Source organism: Xenopus laevis, chromosome 9_10L (genome assembly GCF_017654675.1).
Source record: "Xenopus laevis strain J_2021 chromosome 9_10L, Xenopus_laevis_v10.1, whole genome shotgun sequence".
Taxonomy (NCBI): domain Eukaryota; kingdom Metazoa; phylum Chordata; class Amphibia; order Anura; family Pipidae; genus Xenopus; species Xenopus laevis.
In genome coordinates this window covers 31765844-31786189 of record NC_054387.1, presented here as the reverse complement: position 1 = coordinate 31786189, position 20346 = coordinate 31765844, and the positions used below count along the sequence as shown (strand labels likewise).

At 36.5% G+C, this 20346-nt stretch overlaps 1 protein-coding gene across 6 annotated transcripts in view; it reads right to left on the bottom strand.

Moving 5' to 3' along the window:
- The window catches only part of LOC108701009 (syntaxin-binding protein 4), an 88525-nt gene that overhangs the window by 56585 nt on the left and 11594 nt on the right, over positions 1 to 20346 (bottom strand). For all 6 annotated transcript variants that reach the window (XR_005964019.1, XM_018235123.2, XM_018235121.2 and 3 more), the window contains 4 exons: positions 17355 to 17451; positions 14606 to 14727; positions 14179 to 14268; positions 1303 to 1368 (listed from right to left, as the gene is read on the bottom strand). Coding sequence is in view for 5 of the 6 variants with exons in the window: in XM_018235123.2 (XP_018090612.1) it covers positions 1303 to 1368; positions 14179 to 14268; positions 14606 to 14727; positions 17355 to 17451 (375 nt within the window). In the remaining variant the exon portion in view is untranslated. The remainder of the gene's footprint in view (positions 1 to 1302; positions 1369 to 14178; positions 14269 to 14605; positions 14728 to 17354; positions 17452 to 20346) is intronic.

Below are 20346 nucleotides of genomic sequence, written 5' to 3'. Positions count from 1 at the left end.
ACCACAATTTGCAAAAAAGCAATTGGCAATATTTCAGGGGGTTATTAATCAAAGGTTTAATTTCGAATTGATGTAAATTTTTTTTTACTCTAATAAATTTGAATGTAACTCACAACACCAATGAAAGGTTATTTATGAAAAAATGTCTAAAATTCGATCAAATCGGAACAACCTGAAAATTTGTTTTGTATTCAAATACGAACAAAACTGGAATCAAATTTTCCTCCGAAAAAACTTGAACATCAGGAAGGCTAACTTACGGAAAGATCCATTATCCGGAAAACCCCAGGTCCCGAGCATTCTGGATAACAGGTCCCATACCTGTATCAACATATTCACAGAAGGCTCACAGAATAACCCAGTGCCTTTTATTACATAACCCCATTTCATTATTAAAGGGGTAGTTTACATTAGAATACTAATGTATGCATCATATTACAAGCTAAATTTAAGACATCTTGCAATTGCCCTTGACCTTTTTTTGACTTTTAAAATACTGGTATGGGACCAGTTATCTAGAATGCTCAGGACCTGGGGTTTTCCAGATAACTGATCTTTCGCTAATTTGAATTTTCATACCTTAAGTTTAATAGAAAATCCTGTAAACATTACATAAACCCAATAGGATTGTTCCGCTTCCAATGAAGATTAATCATATCTTGGTTTAGATCAAGTACATGGTACTGTTTAATTATTACAGAGAATAAAATGGAGTCTATGGGAGACAGCCTTTCTCTAATTCAGCGCTTTCTGGATAACTGGTTTCCGGATAACGGATCCTATACCTGTACTTGTTTGTTCTGCAACTTTTTTTAATCATTTGCCGGGACCCGCAACTCTGACAACCTGATAATATCTTCAGTTGCTGGCCAGAAACCGGCAGTTAAAAAAAACTATATTAAAAGACCAACTGAAAAATTGTTTTGGATTATAACATAGTAAAAATGTATATAACCAACATATACATAGTTAAATGGGACATTCATTTTTGTATGTCACCTAAAAACCATTTGTAAGAATTTTTAGCCACTTAGCTCTGCTTTGATGCCCACTTTAAACTAAAGAATGATAATGAAGATTGCTATAAAGCCGCCTGCTTCACAAATCCTTTCCCTTGCAAACATGGGAGCTTTATGAGGATTATGGTTGGATACCGCTCCCTCTTGACACTGCTCATGCAATACACGATCAAATTCCACATATCAGCTCAATGCTGTGACCTATATTCATTGATATTAAACAAGAATTATTTCAAAACTTGATATGTGTCCAGACGAGCAGCTTGAGGCATATAGAGCTTACTTGTTTTACTTTTTCAAGTTCTTCAGATAACTGACTTCTGTTTTTCTCTGATTCCTGGAGCCTTTCCTATAAAAAAAAAAAATAGCTCAGTTAGGTACATCATTGATAAAGCTCAAATTTTGATTGAGTAAAAAAATTATGAAGAGGATCATTTATTAAAGGTCAAATTTTAGCGGTATTACAGATTTTTGAAACCACAAATAAACTTTAAGTGGGTTATTTATCAAAGGTCGATTTTGTGAGTTTTTTTCTACCTCGAATAAACTCACAACTTGAATGTTTACTTATTTATGAAAAAACTTGAATGCAAATGAATGCCATCGGGGGAAAAACTTGAATATTCAAATTGATCAAGTTATTGGTGAAAAAAACCTCTCAGATTTGCTTGAATAAATTGAGTTTTGGAGCTCACAAAAAAAACAGAAAAGCATGAAGGCTAAGAACATCTTCAAATGGTTTAAGGGACCTCTGCCACTGACTTCTACATGACCTTGATAGGTTTTAGCTGAAGTATTTTTGGATTCAAGCTTTCTGCAGCTTTGGGGAATAATAAATCTCAAAAAATTAAAGTTTTTTTTTTGGGGAAAAACACAACTCAATCTTTGATAAATAACCCCCTAAATTTCTCTAAGACCATGGATGCCGTGAAGGTTATTAAAAGATTCGGATATAAAAAGAAGGAACATACAAAAACGCTGAACAACAAGTTAAAAATTTGAGTTTGAAAAAAACCCCAAAACCGCTAAGGGGGTTATTTATCAAGGTCCGAATTTATCTCAATATCAGCTGCTACAAACTCCGATCTAAGCCACTCAGGTTTTTAACGCTTATTTATTATTAAATTTTCCCGAAAATCACCTTTGCAGGAAAAGCTGATTTTCAATATTTTTTCGTGAATTTCCCCCCGAAAACTTCAAATTTTTCACTCGAAAGCTCTGAAAACATAGTGAAATTGCCCGAAACCCCAGACACACCCAAAAATCAATGGGACTGTTCCCATTGACTTTTATGCAACCTCGACAGGTTTGAGATGTCCAGTTTTGATAAATGACAACCCCAGTGACTAATTAGATATGGGGGAAAATGGCTAAAAAAAAGTCCAATAGGATCAGCTGAGCTCCCATTGACTTTTAAGGGACCGTAAAAACTTTTTTTTATTATATAGTTTTTTGTGGTTTTTACACTTATTAGCAAATTGGCCCCTTAAGCATCCACTACAGATGTGTGCACACTTATATAATCTGAAAATCATTGTAAATGACTTTTGTTTCATGACTCGCTGGAGATAACACATATTTCCCACCCATATATCAAGGAACCTAAAGCATTTTACTGCTGATTCATTGGTAAATGTTTAGACCCAGATATTGACATGATAAGATAGATGACATTTTTGAGCATCAAATTAACTCTTCCATCTTGAGCCATTGCCTTTACATTAATCTCCCATGCTATTTAACTGATAGACGAATACAGAGATAAAATCATGGCACACCCCAATATCATGTGTATGCAGAGCAAGCACGGTTTTACATTAAACAAAACACCAAATATTGTAAACCATCCTACTTAGATTGGAATCAAAGAAAGATCCAAGCGATTTGTGATATAAATTGCAAGTACTTGTAATAATAATCAATTTCTAGATGAGATATCTATTAGAACGCAGCCGTGTTTAGTGGGTTTGGAACGTCTTTAATTACTTTCACTGTTTCATAAACTTTATTTTGTCTCATTATTTTCAGTTATTGCAGTAAAATGTAAGATCTTCCTGACCTTTCAACAAAGTGGCACTTTCTGCTCTCAGTGTCATTTTTTTTTTTTTTTCAATCAAGCTGAAAAGCCTGAAGAGTAACCTAATTTGTAATTACGAGTCACTGGCTGTTAAGAGGACTATGACTCTAAACATACAATGATCTACACATATTTTATTTCTAATAGATGACCAGAATCTTTTTAGGGCAAAAACTGTATAACTTACACAATAAAACATAATAAATCATTTTCAGCTCATAGAGTGCTAGTCTCACAGCATAAAAACACAACTAAATGGAAGTATATTGACAGCTGCTGCAGACCCGTCTCTATAAACCATATACTTGGTTTAGAGAATGGCAAATAATAGTCACTTTATCTGTGAAGTAATTAATACAGATAATTACTACATGGCAGTACAGAACCAGTGCAACTAGCATCACAATTTAATAATCAGCCCTGTAGCATCAGTTTATATTTCAGGCCAACCTCATTTTCTGCTTGATAATTAGTGACGACCCCTAAGCTCCTCAGATGCCACTGAGCATCGCAGACACTTTCCAAGATGGTGACCCCCTGTGACAAGTTTGAAGTCCTGGATCATTGCTGCTATTGAGAAGCTGAAACTTTAGGCTGATGCAATAAGTTCAGTATATAAAATATGGCATTTACGCCACATTAATTTTTAGTTCTCCTTTAAAGGCCCTGAAAGCTTTGCTGAATACTGTCACTGGCTTACTACATGGAAAAAGTTGGACAATACTAGGCTATAGGGTTTTAGAACATTTCAGACCACTAAGTGTAATAAAAATATGGCATTTTTAGCCATATTCATTTTTAGGGTTTAGTTTTCCCTTAAAGGTTGTTCACCTTTGAACTTTAACTTTAGTAGGATGTAGAGACTGATATTCTGAGCCAATGTGTGATTGGTTTTCATTTGTTATTATTTGTGGTTTTTGAGTTATTTAGCTTTTAATACAGCAGCTCTCTAGTTTGCAATTTCGGCAATCTGGATGCTAGGGTCCAAATTACCCTAGCAACCATCCATTGATCATTGAATAAAAGGCTAGAATGAGGAGTGATACAAAGTAGCAATAACAATACATTTGTAGCCTTACAGAAAATGAGTTTTTTAGATGGGGTCATTGACTCCCATTTGAAAGATGGAAAGAAAGACGACCAACTGAAAAGTCGCTTAGAATTGGCCAATCATTAACATACTAAAAGTTAAGTTAAAAGTGAACCACCCCTTTAATGAATCAGATGAAAATGAGTGTAGGACTGGCCAGACCAGGGATAATTTTGATGTAGTTGGCCAGATACAGATAATGGGGATAACAGGTCTTTCCATTATTTGGATCTTCATACCTTAGGTCGACTAGAAAATCATTTAATCATTAAATAAACCCCAAATTTTTGCCTCCAGTATGACTATAACTTAGTTTGGATCAAGTAAAATGAAGCAGAGAAAAAGGAAATATGTAAAAAATGTAATTATTTGGATAAAATGGAGTAATTTAGAGTGGAGACATTATGTGGTCCTAGCACAATGATATACGAGTGCAATGTAATTATTATTGATACTTAATACAACCTCCCCATCCACTTTCACAGAGCACATGTTATATTGATAGGGATTAAACCATACAGATGTACCTGGGAATGTCATCATTTGTTAAGGTTTATTTCCACAAAATGGGACTCGGGATAGAATAAAGCATCTGTTGCTTCCAGGTTTTTTCCTGTTATTCTTTCAATTGTTCGAAATGATAATACTCCACAAACTCTCCTTCTCTATGTCATTTCATCATCAAAAACTTCCTTAATGCGGTTTGCTATTGCACCCCAATAAAAGAGGCTCTGCAATGCTGCTTGAGTAAATATTTTTAAGTACAGGTATGGGACCTGTTATCCAGTATGTTCTAGTTGTGTAATTTGGATTCCCATACTTTAAATTCTACTGAAAAAATCAATTAAATATTGAGTAACCCAGTTTTTTCTCCAATAAGGATTAATTATATCTCAGTTGGGATCAAGTACAAAGTACGGTTTTATTATTATAGAGAAAAAGGAAACAATTTTTAGAAGTGTGGATTATTTGTTGAAAATGTAGCCTAGGGGCCTTCTCGTAATTCAGAGCTTTCTGGATAACTGGTTTCAGGATAATGGATCATATACCTGTCATACCAAGCTTAACAATTTTTTAGACAATATGGGCACTGTTCCATTAGAGGCTATGAATAATAATAATCACCTGACCAGAACCAACAGCATAAAAACATGAAATAAAAAGAAAAAAGCTGATAAAGCTTTTTATGGAAAATAACCTCATGCCAAAATATTACGCAATTTTGAACATTATCTTATAAAGAGGGAGCACATTTCTCATGCCAAAATATTACGCAATTTAGAACATTAGCTTATAAAGAGGGAGCACATTCCCTGAAAGTAAAATCAGCTGTCTGTTCTCCCACTACTTCCTTCCTTTTTACCTAAAATAATCAGTTGTAATTACCAAAGCTGTTGCGCCTGTAGCAATTCCTCCCATTTCTATTGGGCTTATCCCGTATAATTGAGTAAATCCCCTATTGCGCCTTAATACACTAGATAATAGATAATTATGTCCCACCACTATTACCTTTTTCCAGAGGCTTTCCTTGCTGCTATGGAAACTGATTTTCTTTATCCAGCTGGACACAGATGTGCTTATTTTTGTTGCTTTTAGGTTTTGTTTCACTGAAAAAATGGAAGAGGCTAAATCCCATGCCCCAAAATGTTCAATCTATTACAAAATTTCTTTTATAACATTAAAGGACAAGGAAAGTTAAACTAAATAAGTAGCTATAAATGTTGTACATTACCACGGCCCTTTAGAAGTAAAGATCTGTTTCCAAAAATAGCTCCCCATCTTCTTTTCTGCTGATTCACTGCACATGCTCTGTGCTGCTGTCACTTACTGAGCTTCAAAATATACAGTAAGCATATAATATAAATGTCACAATATAAGGCTGATTCAGGGCCGGGCCAAGGGGTAGGCAGAGTAGGCACTTACCTAGGGCGCAAAGCAGGGGGGGGGGGGTTTGGGGCGCCAGGCACGTAGCTGCTCTGTCGCCTACCCCATGTCTGGTCACATAGCTTCCTGTGCATTTATACTTCTGCGCATGCGCGCCTTGGTATTCGCGCTTCTGCGCTAGCACCAACTCGTGCATGCACGCGCTGTTGCATCTGGCCCGGCTCTGGGCTGATTAGTAGTTAATACAGATAATTACCACATGGCAGCACAGAAACCAGTGCAACTAACCAACATTTGTTTAATTTAATTTTTTTTTAAATGTAAATTTAAAGAAAACCACAGCAAATGTATGGGGGCCAGTGTAATTAAATGAAAACTAACTAAAGAAATAGCTAGAAATGTTGTACTTTATGGTTTGGGCTTCTGTACCAGCCCAAAGCAACCACAGCCCTTTTAGCAGGGAAGATCTGTACCTCCAAAGATGCCCCAGTAGCTCCCCATCTTCTTTTCTGCTGATTCACTGCACATGCTCTGTGCTGCTGTCACTTACTGAGCTTAAGGATCGACTCACAATATACAGTACACAGAAACCAGTGCAACTAGAAATCAGAATTTAATAATCAGCCCTGTGGCATCCGCTTATATTACAGAGAAATCTCATTTTCAGCTCAATAATTAGTGACGACCCCTAAGCTTAGCTTCTCAACAGCTGTTCAGAGCCCACTGAGCATGTGAATGTCACAGACACTTTCCAAGATGGTGACCACCGTGACAAGTTTGAAGTCCTGGATCATTGCTGCTATTGACAAGCTGAAATTTTAGTCTGGTGCAATAAGTTCAGTATATAAAATGAAATTTCAGCCATATTAATTTTTAGGGTTTAGTTCTCCTTTAATTCATACAGTAGGTTGCAGTCACATTATGGACTTTATTTATCAAAGGTCGAGTTTGCGTTTTTTTTTTATACCTCAAATGTTATCTTTTTTATGAAAAAACTTGTATGCAAAAAAACTTATCAGCGTAATCACAGTGGAAAACCTGAATACCTTGAATTGCTCAAATTTAACGAGTTTTTGAATGAAACCCACCAAAAAAACCTCAACTATTCATTCCAAGCTCTAACTGCTGTGAGTGGGAACACACACACTGTATATTATATATATACAGGTATGGGATACATTATCCTGAAACCCATTATCCAGAAAGCGCCGAATTACAGAATCGCTGTTTTGCATAGACTCAATTTTATCCAAATTTTAAAAAATGATTTCCCTTATCTCTGTAAGATAAAATTAATCCTTATTGGAAGCAAAATCAGCCTATTTGGTTTATTTAATGTTTACATGATTCTCTAGTAGAAAATCCGTTATCCGGAAAACAGAGTGATTGGGGCAAAACTATAAACTATTTGATAAATTATATATTCCCATTTATTTTTTTTAACTTTCACCAAAGTCTGAAAATGTGGCTGGCCACTATTAAATCATAATGTAGTCAATTTGCAGGTAGAAGGAATACTTAGGGGTCAAAGGTTGAATGTTAGAGTTTTTATACCTTGAATTAACTCACAACTCAAATGGTTTTTAATTTAAAAAAAACTCGAGTTACGAAAACCAAAACTAATTATTTTTCAGTGAAAAAAACCCTCAAATTGACTGAGTTTTTGGGCAAAATCCTCTAAAAAAAAACTGAACATCATGCAGGCTATGAACATCTTCAAATGGTTCAAGGGGACCTCTGTCACTGACTCCTACATGAACTCGACAGGTTTTAGATGGTGTATATTTGTATTCAAGCTATTTCCATATATAATCAATAATAATAATATAATTTTTTTAACCTGAAAATCACCTTGAAAACTTAAATTAGTGTAAAGCACAACGCAAACCCTAATAAACAACCCACTTAAAATATCAGGGTGATGTGGAAGGCTTAGTTGTAAATTCTCACCTGAGCTATAGTACATTAGCAAAGTAAACGGTTAAGTCTGGGCATCACACACTATATGTCAGATTGGCTCAATTACACTTTTTATGTACAGTGTAAATGTCAGCTTTCCTTTATAGTCGGAACATTGCCTCAGCACCTGTACTCTCTATTCCGGCAGTACAAAGTCATATTTTTGCAGCCAACTTGTTCTGCTTGGTAACTGGAAAGCTTGAAAAGTTTCAAGCTGCAATTAGGCATCCTAATTAAAATGTAGCCATGTTGCTACCTGTAAATGCTGTCCTCACAAATTCAGAATTTACCCCAGAGACTTTCAGGATGCTGCACACCATTCTCTGCCTTGGAGAAGTCCAGTTAATAGGATGACTTGCCTGTGAGTATATTGTGTCTAATTACTGTCAATCAGATAAAACATCAATTCTCATACTAATGTGGCAGAGGAAAAAAAAAAAAAAAGGATGTTTTTCCACCAAGTGCAAGATGTATGTAAGGATTCATTATAGTGGTTTAGGGCAAGTGCATTATGTATGTGAGAATTCATTATTGTGGTTTAGCTATGCTTACAAAAGCCAAAGTTTTACATTGGTGAAAAATGAATAGTCCAACATTTTGGTCACGGATGTGTGCAGTGCTTTTTTTTCATATTTAATTTTTTCTTCTTTTTACCCAGGCAAGTTGAACTGCTCGGCTGGCAAAAAACTCCTAGTGGCAGGGGGGTGTTGGGCCTTTCCATTCGACAATGGTGATGGTCTCCCAGCATCAATGAAATATGTAACCTGTCCCAGTCCTTCCAGTGATGCCTTAAGCTGGACTCTGCTCATATGTGATGTCAATGAAGGGGGCATTTTAAAAACGCAGTCAGTCAAAGGACTGGGTTGGGTTGCAATCAGGTTAGCACTGGATGGGTTAAGATTAGGGTCCGATTTACTAATGTTCCCAGAATAATATTTTTAGCATTAAAAAGAGTTGATTATACCAATTAAAACCAAGAAGAAGTCATAATTTATTATATACGAAGAACACTAATTAACACAAGATTACCCAAAACCTCTCCTTATATCTACCCTGGACAGGTAATAAGGACTTCCCCAGTGGCCTAATGACCAACATCTTCCCAAAACAGGATGGACTAGAATGCAATAGTTATATACTAAATAAGAACCAGGTCCCCATGACGTTTGCAGAATTAACAGCCAAATTCCCTTCTCTCCACAACCAACACATTTATTTCACACAAGCCATCCACTATGCGAGGAATGTTTTGAGAAGTGTGACAGATCAAGATCTCTTCAATCATCTAAATGATATATGGAAAGGAAGCAATACCCCCACTCAACTACACTCATGCACAGACCTAGACCCCTCCATTGGAGACACATGCTGAACTAGGCCGATTCTGAACTCCAGTACTCTCAATATTCTCAAACTTCTTTCTCATGCCATGAGAATTACTCCTTCTAGTCAATGCCAAATTATGGCCTTACAGCTCCTGCATCATTCCTTCTTACTCCATTATGGAGGTTAAAAATGGGTCTGCTGGATAACCCTGCAGGTGCCAAGATAAAAGAGCCTACCTACCCCACTGCATATGGCTATGTCCGGTCATTCAAACCCTAGGGTCAAAAATGTATGATTGCTGGTACCTGTTGACCAAAATAAAATTAAAACCTGACATCAAATAGGCCCTTTTCAAAGTAACCAAAGTCCTAGCAGAAAGACTGGCTACAGCAACCAGGAAGGCCATACTACAGGTAATACTCCACCACCCATATAGCTTGTTAAAAACAAGCTACACAGCCTATTGTATATGGACTGGTTGGAGGCGTCCACCGACAAAGTAACCCAAACATAAACATTTTTTGACATGTGGTCCACCTATATTACACCTTCTCCCAGATATCAGTCAACTTGGTTTGATCTAGAAAGTGTTCAGGGCACCCCTCCTACTTGCTACAATATCCCCAGGTCGAATCAGAAGTAGCTGCCTCCAAGGATCCACCATATCCACAACAGGTATTTCCCTAGTCCTAGACAATCATGTCTAGAGTTGATGAATGTGAACATAAATGGTTTAGGCTGCTTTCATGTTCTTCTTATTCTTATTATTTGTTTTCCTCATGTTTTAATACAGGATTCGGATCACCTTCATATGGTAGCATGGCACACACTAATGTATATTAGTATATGTATATTCATTACCCTTTCAACAGACTTTGCACTAATAATTAGGGATGCACTGAATCCACTATTTTGGATTCAGCCGAACCCCCAAATCCTTTGTGAAAGATTCGGCCGAATACCGAACCAAACCCTAATTTGCAAATGCAAATTAGGGTGGGAAGGGGAAAAAAAATTTTACTTCCTTGTTTTCTTTCCAAAAGTCACGCAATTTCCCTCCCCATATGCAAATTAGGATTTGGTTCGGCCAGGCAGAAGGATTCGGCCGAATCTGAATCCTGCTGAAAAAGGCAGAATCCCGAACCGAATCCTGGATTCGGTGCATTCCTACTGATAACACAGGTATGGAATCTGTTATCATTTGTTATCCAGAAAGGTAAGAATTACGGAAAGGCGGTCTCCCATTTTCTCTGTGATGATTAAACAGTACCTCGTACTTGATCCAAACTAAGATATAATTAATCCTTATTGGAAAACCAAGCTCTTTGGTTTATTTAAGGTTTACAAATTACAAAAAAATCTGTTATCCGGAAAACCTCAGGTCCTGAGCATTCTGTATAACAGGTCACATATCTGTACATCTATCATATATGTTGTGAACTCTGGACTGAAAGTCTAATATGTCTTATAATCAAAAAGCGTTATTGATATCACACTTGTAACACTGTCATGATGAATATCAATCTTGATATCTAGAATCCTGATCTTAAGGAAAATGTAAATAATAAAAAAAAAACAACAGCATTGACTGTAGAAAATGGGTGTATTTAGGAAAACTAAGAACAAAATTCAAGTAAAACTGAAGAAAATTTAAAGCTATAAAAACACAGAATTTAAAAAACACAATCTGCATTGCAAACTTTGAATTGATAATCTGTTATCTGGAAACCTGTTATCCAGCTCTAAATTACAGGAAGGCCATAGACTCCATTATAAGTACATAATTCTAATCTTTCTAAATGTTTTCCTTTTTCTTCTATTTTCTTGATTCCAACTAAGACGTAATGAATCCTTATTGGAGGGTTTAAATGATGTTCTAGTAGACTTAAGGTATGTAGATCCAAATTACGAAAAAATCCCTTATCTGTAATACCGCAAGTCCCAAGCATTCTGAATAACAGGTCCCATACCTTTATATACAGTCATATGAAAAAGTTTGGGAACCCCACTTAATTCTTTGGAGTTTTGTTTATCATTGGCTGAGCTTTTAAAGTAGCAACTTCAGTTTAATATATAAAATGCCTTATGGAAAAAGTAGTATTTCAGCAGTGACAAAGTTTATTGGTTTAACAGAAAATATGCAATATGCATCATAACAAAATTAGACAGGTGCATAAATTTGGGAACCCCAACAGAGATATTACATCAATACTTAGTTAAGCCTCCTTTTGCAAATGTAATAGGGTCTGGACATCTCCTATAGCCTTTGATGGGTTTCTGGATTCTGGATGGCGGTATTTTTGACCATTTGTCCATACAAAATCTCTCCAGTTCAGTTAAATTTGATGGCTGCCGAGCATGGACAGCCTGTTTCAAATCATCCCATCGATTTTCCATGATATTCAAGCCAGGGGACTGTGACAGCCATTCCAGAATATTGTACTTCTCCCTCTGCATAAATGCCTTTGTAGATTTCGAAATGTGTTTAGGGTCATTGTATTGTTGGAATATAAAACCCTTGTGTAACTTCAACTTTGTGACTGATGCTTGAACATTATCCTGAAGAATTTGTTGATATTGGGTTGAATTCATCCGACCCTCAAGGGCCCCAGTCCCTGAACTAGCCACACAGCCCCACAGCATGATGGAACCTCCACCAAATTTGACAGTAGGTAGCAGGTGTCTTTCTTGGAATGCGGTGTTCTTCTTCTGCCATTTAAAGCGGTTTTTGTTATGAACAAATAATTAAATTTTTGTCTCATCAGTCCAAAGCACTTTGTTCCAAAATGACTGTGGCTTGTCTAAATGAGCTTTTGCATACAACAAGCGACTCTGTGGTGTGAGTGCAGAAAGGGCTTCTCTCATATCACCCTGCCATACAGATGTTCTTTGTGCAAATTGCACTGAATTGTAGCACGATGTACAGATACACCATCTGCAGTAAGATGTTCTTGCAGGAGGTGATCTTTGGGTTGTCTGGAACCATTCTCACAATCCTTTGCATATGCCACTCCTGTATTTTTCTTGGCCTGCCAGACCTGGGTCTTACAGCAACTTACAGTTGAAACGGACAGCTTTTTGAAGCCTTCCCCTAAACGATGAAACTGAACAATGTTTGTTTTCAGATTGTTTGAGAGTTGCTTTGAGGATCCCATGCTGTCACTCTTCAGTGGAGAGTCAAACAGAAGCACAACTTGCAATTGGCCACCTTAAATACCTTTTCTCATGATTGGACGCACCTTCCTATGAAGTTCAAAGCTAAGCTAATCCAACCAATTTGGTGTTGCCAGTAATCAGTATTGAGCAGTTATATGCATTCAAATTAGCAAAATTACAAGGGTACCCACATTTTTGCACAGCCAGTTTTTCAAATCTGATTTAATTTCATACAACCTAATACTGCTTCACTAAAAATCTTTGTTCAGAAAACACCCCAGTTCCTGGAAAGTGAAAGACATACCACTCTTATCTTTTTTGTTGAAAGTGGAGTAAATTATTATGCAGACTTAGAGGGGTTCCCAAACTTTTTCATATGACTGTATATATTATATTTAGATTGCAAACTGTATGGCACCATATGAGTGAGACATGCATCAACAGGGAATATCTATATACTAAGAAAGACAATAATGAACACAAGCAACATTTAAAGATGTCGAATACTAAAATACATGTGGTGTATTTTCCTTGCCTTTGCTGTCTATACCTACAATGCAGTCTATTCCACAGCGCCACCAATTGTTCATTGGTGATATGGCCTGGCTGCAGACAAGTTTGCCAGATGTACGATTTTGCTTTGCTAAATTTTGAGGCTAATACTGTACCATAATTGCACATTTTGGCTATTACCACTAGTCTGGTTTGCCATTAAACTGTTTACACAAGAGAGCCTGTAAAATGTCTGAGCTGGCTGCCAGTGGGTTAAAATAGGCATCTTCCATCTACGCTAATAGTAAAAGAACAGTAAACATATTTAACTGGGTATTGACTTACATTAATTCATTCCAGGTTCAGTTACCAGAGATTACCTTTGGACACTTCTTGGATCTAAAGTGTATAACAATCATTTCTTTATATGCAGCCTTATTTTGTGCAGGCTAGTACAATATATTTGAGCATTTAAAGTACAATGGCACTGGGCCTTTTGATAAAAGCTACTATTTTCTTCAGTGTAATATTTTTGTGTATTATGCCAGATATGTCCTGTTTTATTCTCATTTGGGCTCAAGTCAGATTAACTTCAAATTTGATAGATTGATGGTTCTATCAGGAAGGAACGTATATCTATAAAAATAATTCTTGACTCGTTCCAATTCATCGGAATTGATTTAACTGCTTTGTCTAGTCAAATTTAATTTAACCAGCAGCACTGAGCACCACCCTCCTATTGGTATATCTCAAAAAAAGAACAAGTGTTGTGTTTGTTTTAAAGGGGTGTTTAACTTTTAGTATGTTGTAGAATGACCAATTCTTAGCAACTTTTCAATCAGTCTTCATTTTTATTTTGTATAGTTTTTGAATTATTTTCTTTCCTCTTCTGACTCTCGTCTTTAGGCCTCTCCTGTTCAACTTCCAGTCATAAAACTACCTGGTTGCTAGGGTGATTTTGACCCCAGCAACCAGGTGGTGGCTGAAACTGGACAACGTCTGAACAAAAATCCGAATAATTCAAAAATAAAAAACAATTGCAAAAGTGATCGCTACATTATACTAAAATTTAATTTCAAGGTGAGCAATCCCTTTAGTGAGTTGTCTCTGCCCGCCTTAAACCTCCCGTGTTTAACTGCATTTTGTTTAATATTCAACAATGTTTTAATTTTTACCTTTAACTTTCTCAGCTCTGCATATGCCTCATTTCTTTCTCTTCTCAATTGTTCTGGATCATCAGAGACTGAAAGATCACACAATGGATCCTGTTCATTATGAAAATAGAAGAATACACTGTTGTAAAATGGCATTTAAAGTTGCTGGGTCCTCCAATTAAATTGTTATAAGACACCACTCACTATTTGCCAAGGACAAATAACTGAAGAGTGAAATGAAGGGACAGGTGATTATAAAGCAGGATTATGAATCTGAAAAGGCCCCATCCATGGGTGGTCATCTGCAAGTTCAGAAGCAAATCTGCAGCCAGTGTAATGGTAGTCAAGGGCAAAGAGCGTCCAAGGCAAGTACCTGCTCCCTTACACGCCTGGTTTAAGGATGGAGAGGCTTATTATGATATCTTTGCACATCAAGAGTTTCACTTACTTTACTGACATTGGGGTCTAATAAGTTGGTTATTTCCTGGCCCCCAGAAAGAGCCATCCCCTGCCCAAAATCTCCTTCCTTTATTTGCAAAGTGAAAAGTTTTCTTGCCACTTGAACAAAATCTGTGGGAAATAAAAAAGTGCATGTAAATATTTTAGTTAGCTATGAAAAAAACCTCCTTCTTGGCATTAGCTTTTACTATGGTTGCTTAAAGTGATACGGACACTAAAAAAATATTCTTCAAAATATTAATCTACATTAAAATTTACCTATAGCCATTTGGGGTACCTGGCTAAATATTCAAACTATCTAAGTAGATCTAAACTCATATAATGTATATGACGACAAATACCCTTATTTCACCTCCCCTCTCTATTCTCTCTCTTCTTTCCTCTCTGTTTTCTGTTGGTTCTGTAAATGTTTAAATTTAAAACAAAAATAAAAACTTTTAAAAAGTAATTGTTACATGAAGTTAATAAACCTGACTGTTTTGCCAACCTGACTGTCCCTTTTCAGAATGCTAACAGACTGCCTGCTGAAGCTCAAATATGGCAGCCCCCTCATAGTGGAAAATTGGGGGATCAAATGGATAATGTAAAAGCATCTGCAAATACTTTTATAGCAAAATTATAGATAGTATGCAAAGACAGTTTTATGATAAAAGAGTTTAATTTCTGGTGTCGGTATCTCTTTAAGTCACCAGCCTTAACAGCCAGGCATTTGTTTGAAGCATGAAGCACAGAATAGGAAAATGCTTGAGCATAAAATATGCCTTAAATAATAAAAGTGCTAAAAACCTCGCCCCACAATCCATCTGCTTTTTTGTTGCCAGGTAACCAAACCATTGCAAACAGAAAACATTTTAAAGGGGTTGTTCACCTTTAAATGAAATTCCTTTTAAAGGTGAAATAAACCTAAATATGCCAAGTGCCAAGCTGTTATTGATTCTGGTTGCACACATCTAGACAAGCATCTAGAATCTCGTGGCATCCCCAAGTGATTTTTGGTTTCCTTCTTTTAAGATTGAATCCTGCCAAAGTCAAGTTTTATTGAACCCTAAAAAATTTGAATTTTCGAGGGAATTAAAGACTTTTTATACCCTGAAGCTGGAAATAGCTTAAATCCAAAAATACTCCAGCTAAAACCTGTTGAGGCAATGTAAAGTCAATGTCAGAGGTCTTTTGAACCATTTGAAGATGTTTGTAGCCTTCTTGATGTTTGAGTTTTTTCGGTGGGTTTTTCTCACAAACTAGATCAATTAGAGTGATTCAAGTTTATTCCCCATGGAAATTAACACACCCTGGTTGTTCACACCTCTGATTGGAGTTTTTTTTATATTCAAGTTTTTTCTTTAATCAAAAAAAAAATGTAAGTTGTGAGTTCAATTGAGGTACAAAAAACCTCACAAAGCTCTAAAATTTCGACCTTTGATAAATACTGTAACTCCCTTGTCCAAAAACAAATTTGCCACAATTAGTCACTAGATGCCATATACAGTTGTGTGTAATATTTTCTAAACCTTTTTGAGAAATCAGGTCTGTGACCCATAATTTGTTTAGAATTTCATATTCAAGTTTTTTCTTTAATCAAAAAAAAAAATGTAAGTTGTGAGTTCATTCGAGGTACAAAAAAAAACTCACAAATCTCTAAAATTTCGACCTTTGATAAATACTGTAACTCACTAGATGCCATATACAGTTGCGTGTAATATTTTCTAAACCTTGTTGAGAAATCAGGTCTGTGACCCATAATTTTTTTCGAATTTCATTTAACTACTATTTTCTATTCTAGGAAGAAGCATTATTAATAGAGATCCACCAACACAAAAAGTTATAGTTGGGTTTTAGCCCATAGGTTATTAATCCTTGTTGTACATTTTATTCAGCAAAATGATGAAATCATTCTCTGTTGAGATTATTAATACATATAACTTTGCAGGCTATACTAGCCTATGTACATGTGCTTTAGATGCAGCTTTACATCCAGGTCTCTAAAATCACCTTATTCTAGGGATGCACCGAATCAAGGTTCGGGATTCAGCCTTTTTCAGCAGGATTCGGCCGAATCTTTCTGCCCAGCCGAACTGAATCCTAATTTGCATATGAAAATTAGGGGCAGGTGGAAATCATGTGACTTTTTGTCAGAAAACAAGGAAGTAAAAAATGGTTTCCCCTTCCCACCCCTAATTTGCATATGCAAATTAGGATTCAGCCGAATCTTTAGCAACGGATTCGGTGCATCTCTACTTTATTCCATAATTTTTTTGGTTGTGTGATTCTGTTTGCACGTTCATGCTCCATATGGATAAATGTACAATATGATTCACTGGGATCATTTACGTATAAATTGCCAAGGTCAGTCTGACGCATTTAGTTGAGTTGGGTACAAAACCACGTCAGTCTTACAAGCAGAAGCCCCCACTTACTACTTGTATTAGCTCCAAATAAAGCCAATATCTGGTGCTATTACAGGCAGCAGACACATTTTCTTATGCATGGTTTTAATCTAAAGAAACAAAAATGCAGCAGGACTGGGTTAAGTAACACTACATAAAACAAGAATAAAGAAAACCAAATAAATATCCTGTTAATGGCTCAAAATGCTGCAGTAATGGACGCAAGGCTACTGTTGTCTGAATGCTTTGTTTCAGGCTTCTAGCCTTAATCTCAGCCTAATCTGAAGAAACTGTACATTGAACTATTGAGCTGCTTGGTGTACAGTGTAAAAATAAACAAAATAGAATTATTACCTCCATACTCGACAGTCCCATTTGCATCCATTTTTAGGTCTTGCTTCATTAGCCTTTTTTGTTCTTCGTTTGGGTGAATCCCAAGGTAATTAAGGGCCTGCACAGAGAAGTCAATAAACACACTGAATTACTAAATGTTATTTTGTATCAGAAAAGAAAAAAAAAAACAATCCATGTAAAAATATAGTCTAGGAAGATGGTTTGTCCTATCTCATAATATCCTCATTCTGCAATACAGGTATGGGATCCGTTATCCGGAATCCCATTATCCGAAAAGCTCAGAATTTCAGAAAGGCCTTCTCCCATTTATCCAAATAATCCAAATTTTGAAAAATGATCTCCTTTTTCTCTATAATAATTGAACAGTACATTGTACTTGATCCAAACTAAGATATCATTAATCCTTATTGGATGTAAATCCATTCTATTGGGTTTATTTAATTTTCACATGATTTTCTAGTCAATTTAAAGTAAGAAGGTCCAACTTACGGAAAGATCCATTATCTGGATTCTGGATAATAGGTCCCATACCTGTACTACAATAATAATCTGACAGGTCAGATGAGAGGCATGGGTGGGGCAAAAAGATGGCAGATTGAAACAGAGCACCAGTGAAAATCCCTAAGTATGTTTTATTGCATTTGGTTGTACCCTGTGGAACAGTTGACATCTGATTGGCTAGAAAGAACAGAGGCCATTTAGTGTGGAGGGACCAAAGTTTTGTGTACAAAAAGTAGTCACTGACCACTTCTGAATGAGAGGACAGTTGCTGAACATTTTTGTTGCATTCCATGTCCAAACGCAACACAATGAGATTTGGCCCTGAGATAAAAAGGCCACTGCATTTGGAGGCATATTCTGAACCAAAAGCACTTGCTGATGTCAGTGACTGAGTGGTCTCTGGACGTGGTATGGCCAAATGCAACAAAACTAAAGAACACACAGACATGTCTTCTTTAATTACAAGATGTAAACAGTACTCAATCTGGTCTTTTCCACTCTCTCTCACAAGGCACAACCATGTAACATGGGGCCAGGGTGAGGCTGGTGGTCCCTTTCAAAGCACTAAGCTAATTCCTCTTACACCTAGAGTGTCACTATGCCTTTAAATAACAAATGCATAGAGACTATAATGTATACGTTTGACAATCATGAGATCCCAGTATCTTTCTAATGTATCTGATCTACCCTTTATTCGAATATGTAAAGGGTGTATGGGTACTAGGATATTTAATATCACTGTTTATCATCTATTGCTGAAAACTTCCTATGGAAAAAATGCAGCCACTTTCCTTGCCACTTTCCTTGCAGAGCAGACAACATCTAAAATTAACATCTAAAACATCATCAGAAACATCAGCAACAAAGAAACTCAGCAAAAAAAAAAACCCCACCTAATTGAGAATAAATGTTCTCATTATCAAAGGGAAAATATTGTCTTTTGAATTGACATCAAGCTATTAAAATCACATGCTTTTGGTTTTTCTTGCAAGTTTGCAATTAAAAGATGAATTAAAATCGAAATACTGTGACAAGCATCTATGGAGCACTAACTGAACTGATCCAGCTAAAAGAAAAAGCTACTCATTTTGCAGTGCATTTTAGATGTAGTTAGGCAGGGTGAGCGAACTTTTACTTGATAAGAGGCTTCTTCCACAGTTTGGGAACTGTTTGGTTGGAACGGAGTAGAATGGTCTGGAATGAGTAATCTAATTAGAACAATTAACTGCACTCCCATATTTAAGGGAGGAACACCACAATGTGTTTGGCCCATGCGACGAAACGCATGCGAAGTGTTGGATTATGTGAAGAAACAGGAAGTGAAGGAGAATCGCATGTAAGAACTACATTTATCCGAATGTCGCATGAAAACAGTTTTCATTCTTACATGTGATTATCCTTCACTTCTTGTATCTTCACAACATCCATCACGTCACATGGCAACGTGTCGGCACCAAATAGATCTGGAGTTCCTCCCTAAGGGGCATCGACTCCTCTACTGTATGGGAGGGAACTCAGTGTGGGTGAAGGGGTTAGTACTTGTAACGGACTGGACAAATATTTTAATACAGCATTTTTATATGAGTTTATAAGTTTTATGTGGACATATGAGACTTATGGATTCAATTCTCTCTCTCATGGAGTCATTTTGCAGTATTTTTAGGTATGCGTTTGTAACATAAAACCAAAATAAGGGAACAAAAATAATTTCGATCCTTTTCGACTTTCTTAAAGTCATACTGACACATGTAGGGAAACACACAACAAGATGTGTTATTACTTGCATGCTTTCCATGCAAAGTATGGTTAAGCACACCATGGGTGCTAACACAGTAACATAGGTTGAAAAAAGACACACTCAGTTCAATCTTTTGCAAAAAGGAAGATGCTTTCTCAGATAGACAGATTAACAGATTGGTATGCACAGAACATTCCTTCATCTGCATATTTGCAATTATACATACAAGTGGAAGCAGTCAAAATGTGTGCCTTTTGCTGATGTACAGCAAATGCTGTTTAATATATAATTTTTTACATTAGATGCACAATAAGTGGCCATACTATAGCTTCCATCTTGGCTGGGTAGGCTACCTATTGGCCTGCATTTGGGATCAAACAAATGCCCCCCAATCTAATTGGATAAGGACAACACCTGACCACTTCCCCATCTAGACTGCATGCGTACACTAGCATCTCCTGGGGGCTTTATTATCATCCCACCTCTTCCAGATCTCAATAAGGGCATCTTTTGTGGGAACAGAAAATCTAGTTTGCTTCTCTCTGTTTGCATCAATAGAACAGTGGCTTCAATATAAAAAAATGATGGTGGTGGTTCTGTTGTGCATAGAGTGACAAGTAATACAGCATATGTAGTAAGAAAGTTTTGTGATTACATAATATACTTAAAGGGATCCTGTCATCGGAAAACATGTTTTTTTCAAAACACATCAGTTATTAGTGCTACTCCAGCAGAATTCTGCACTGAAATCCA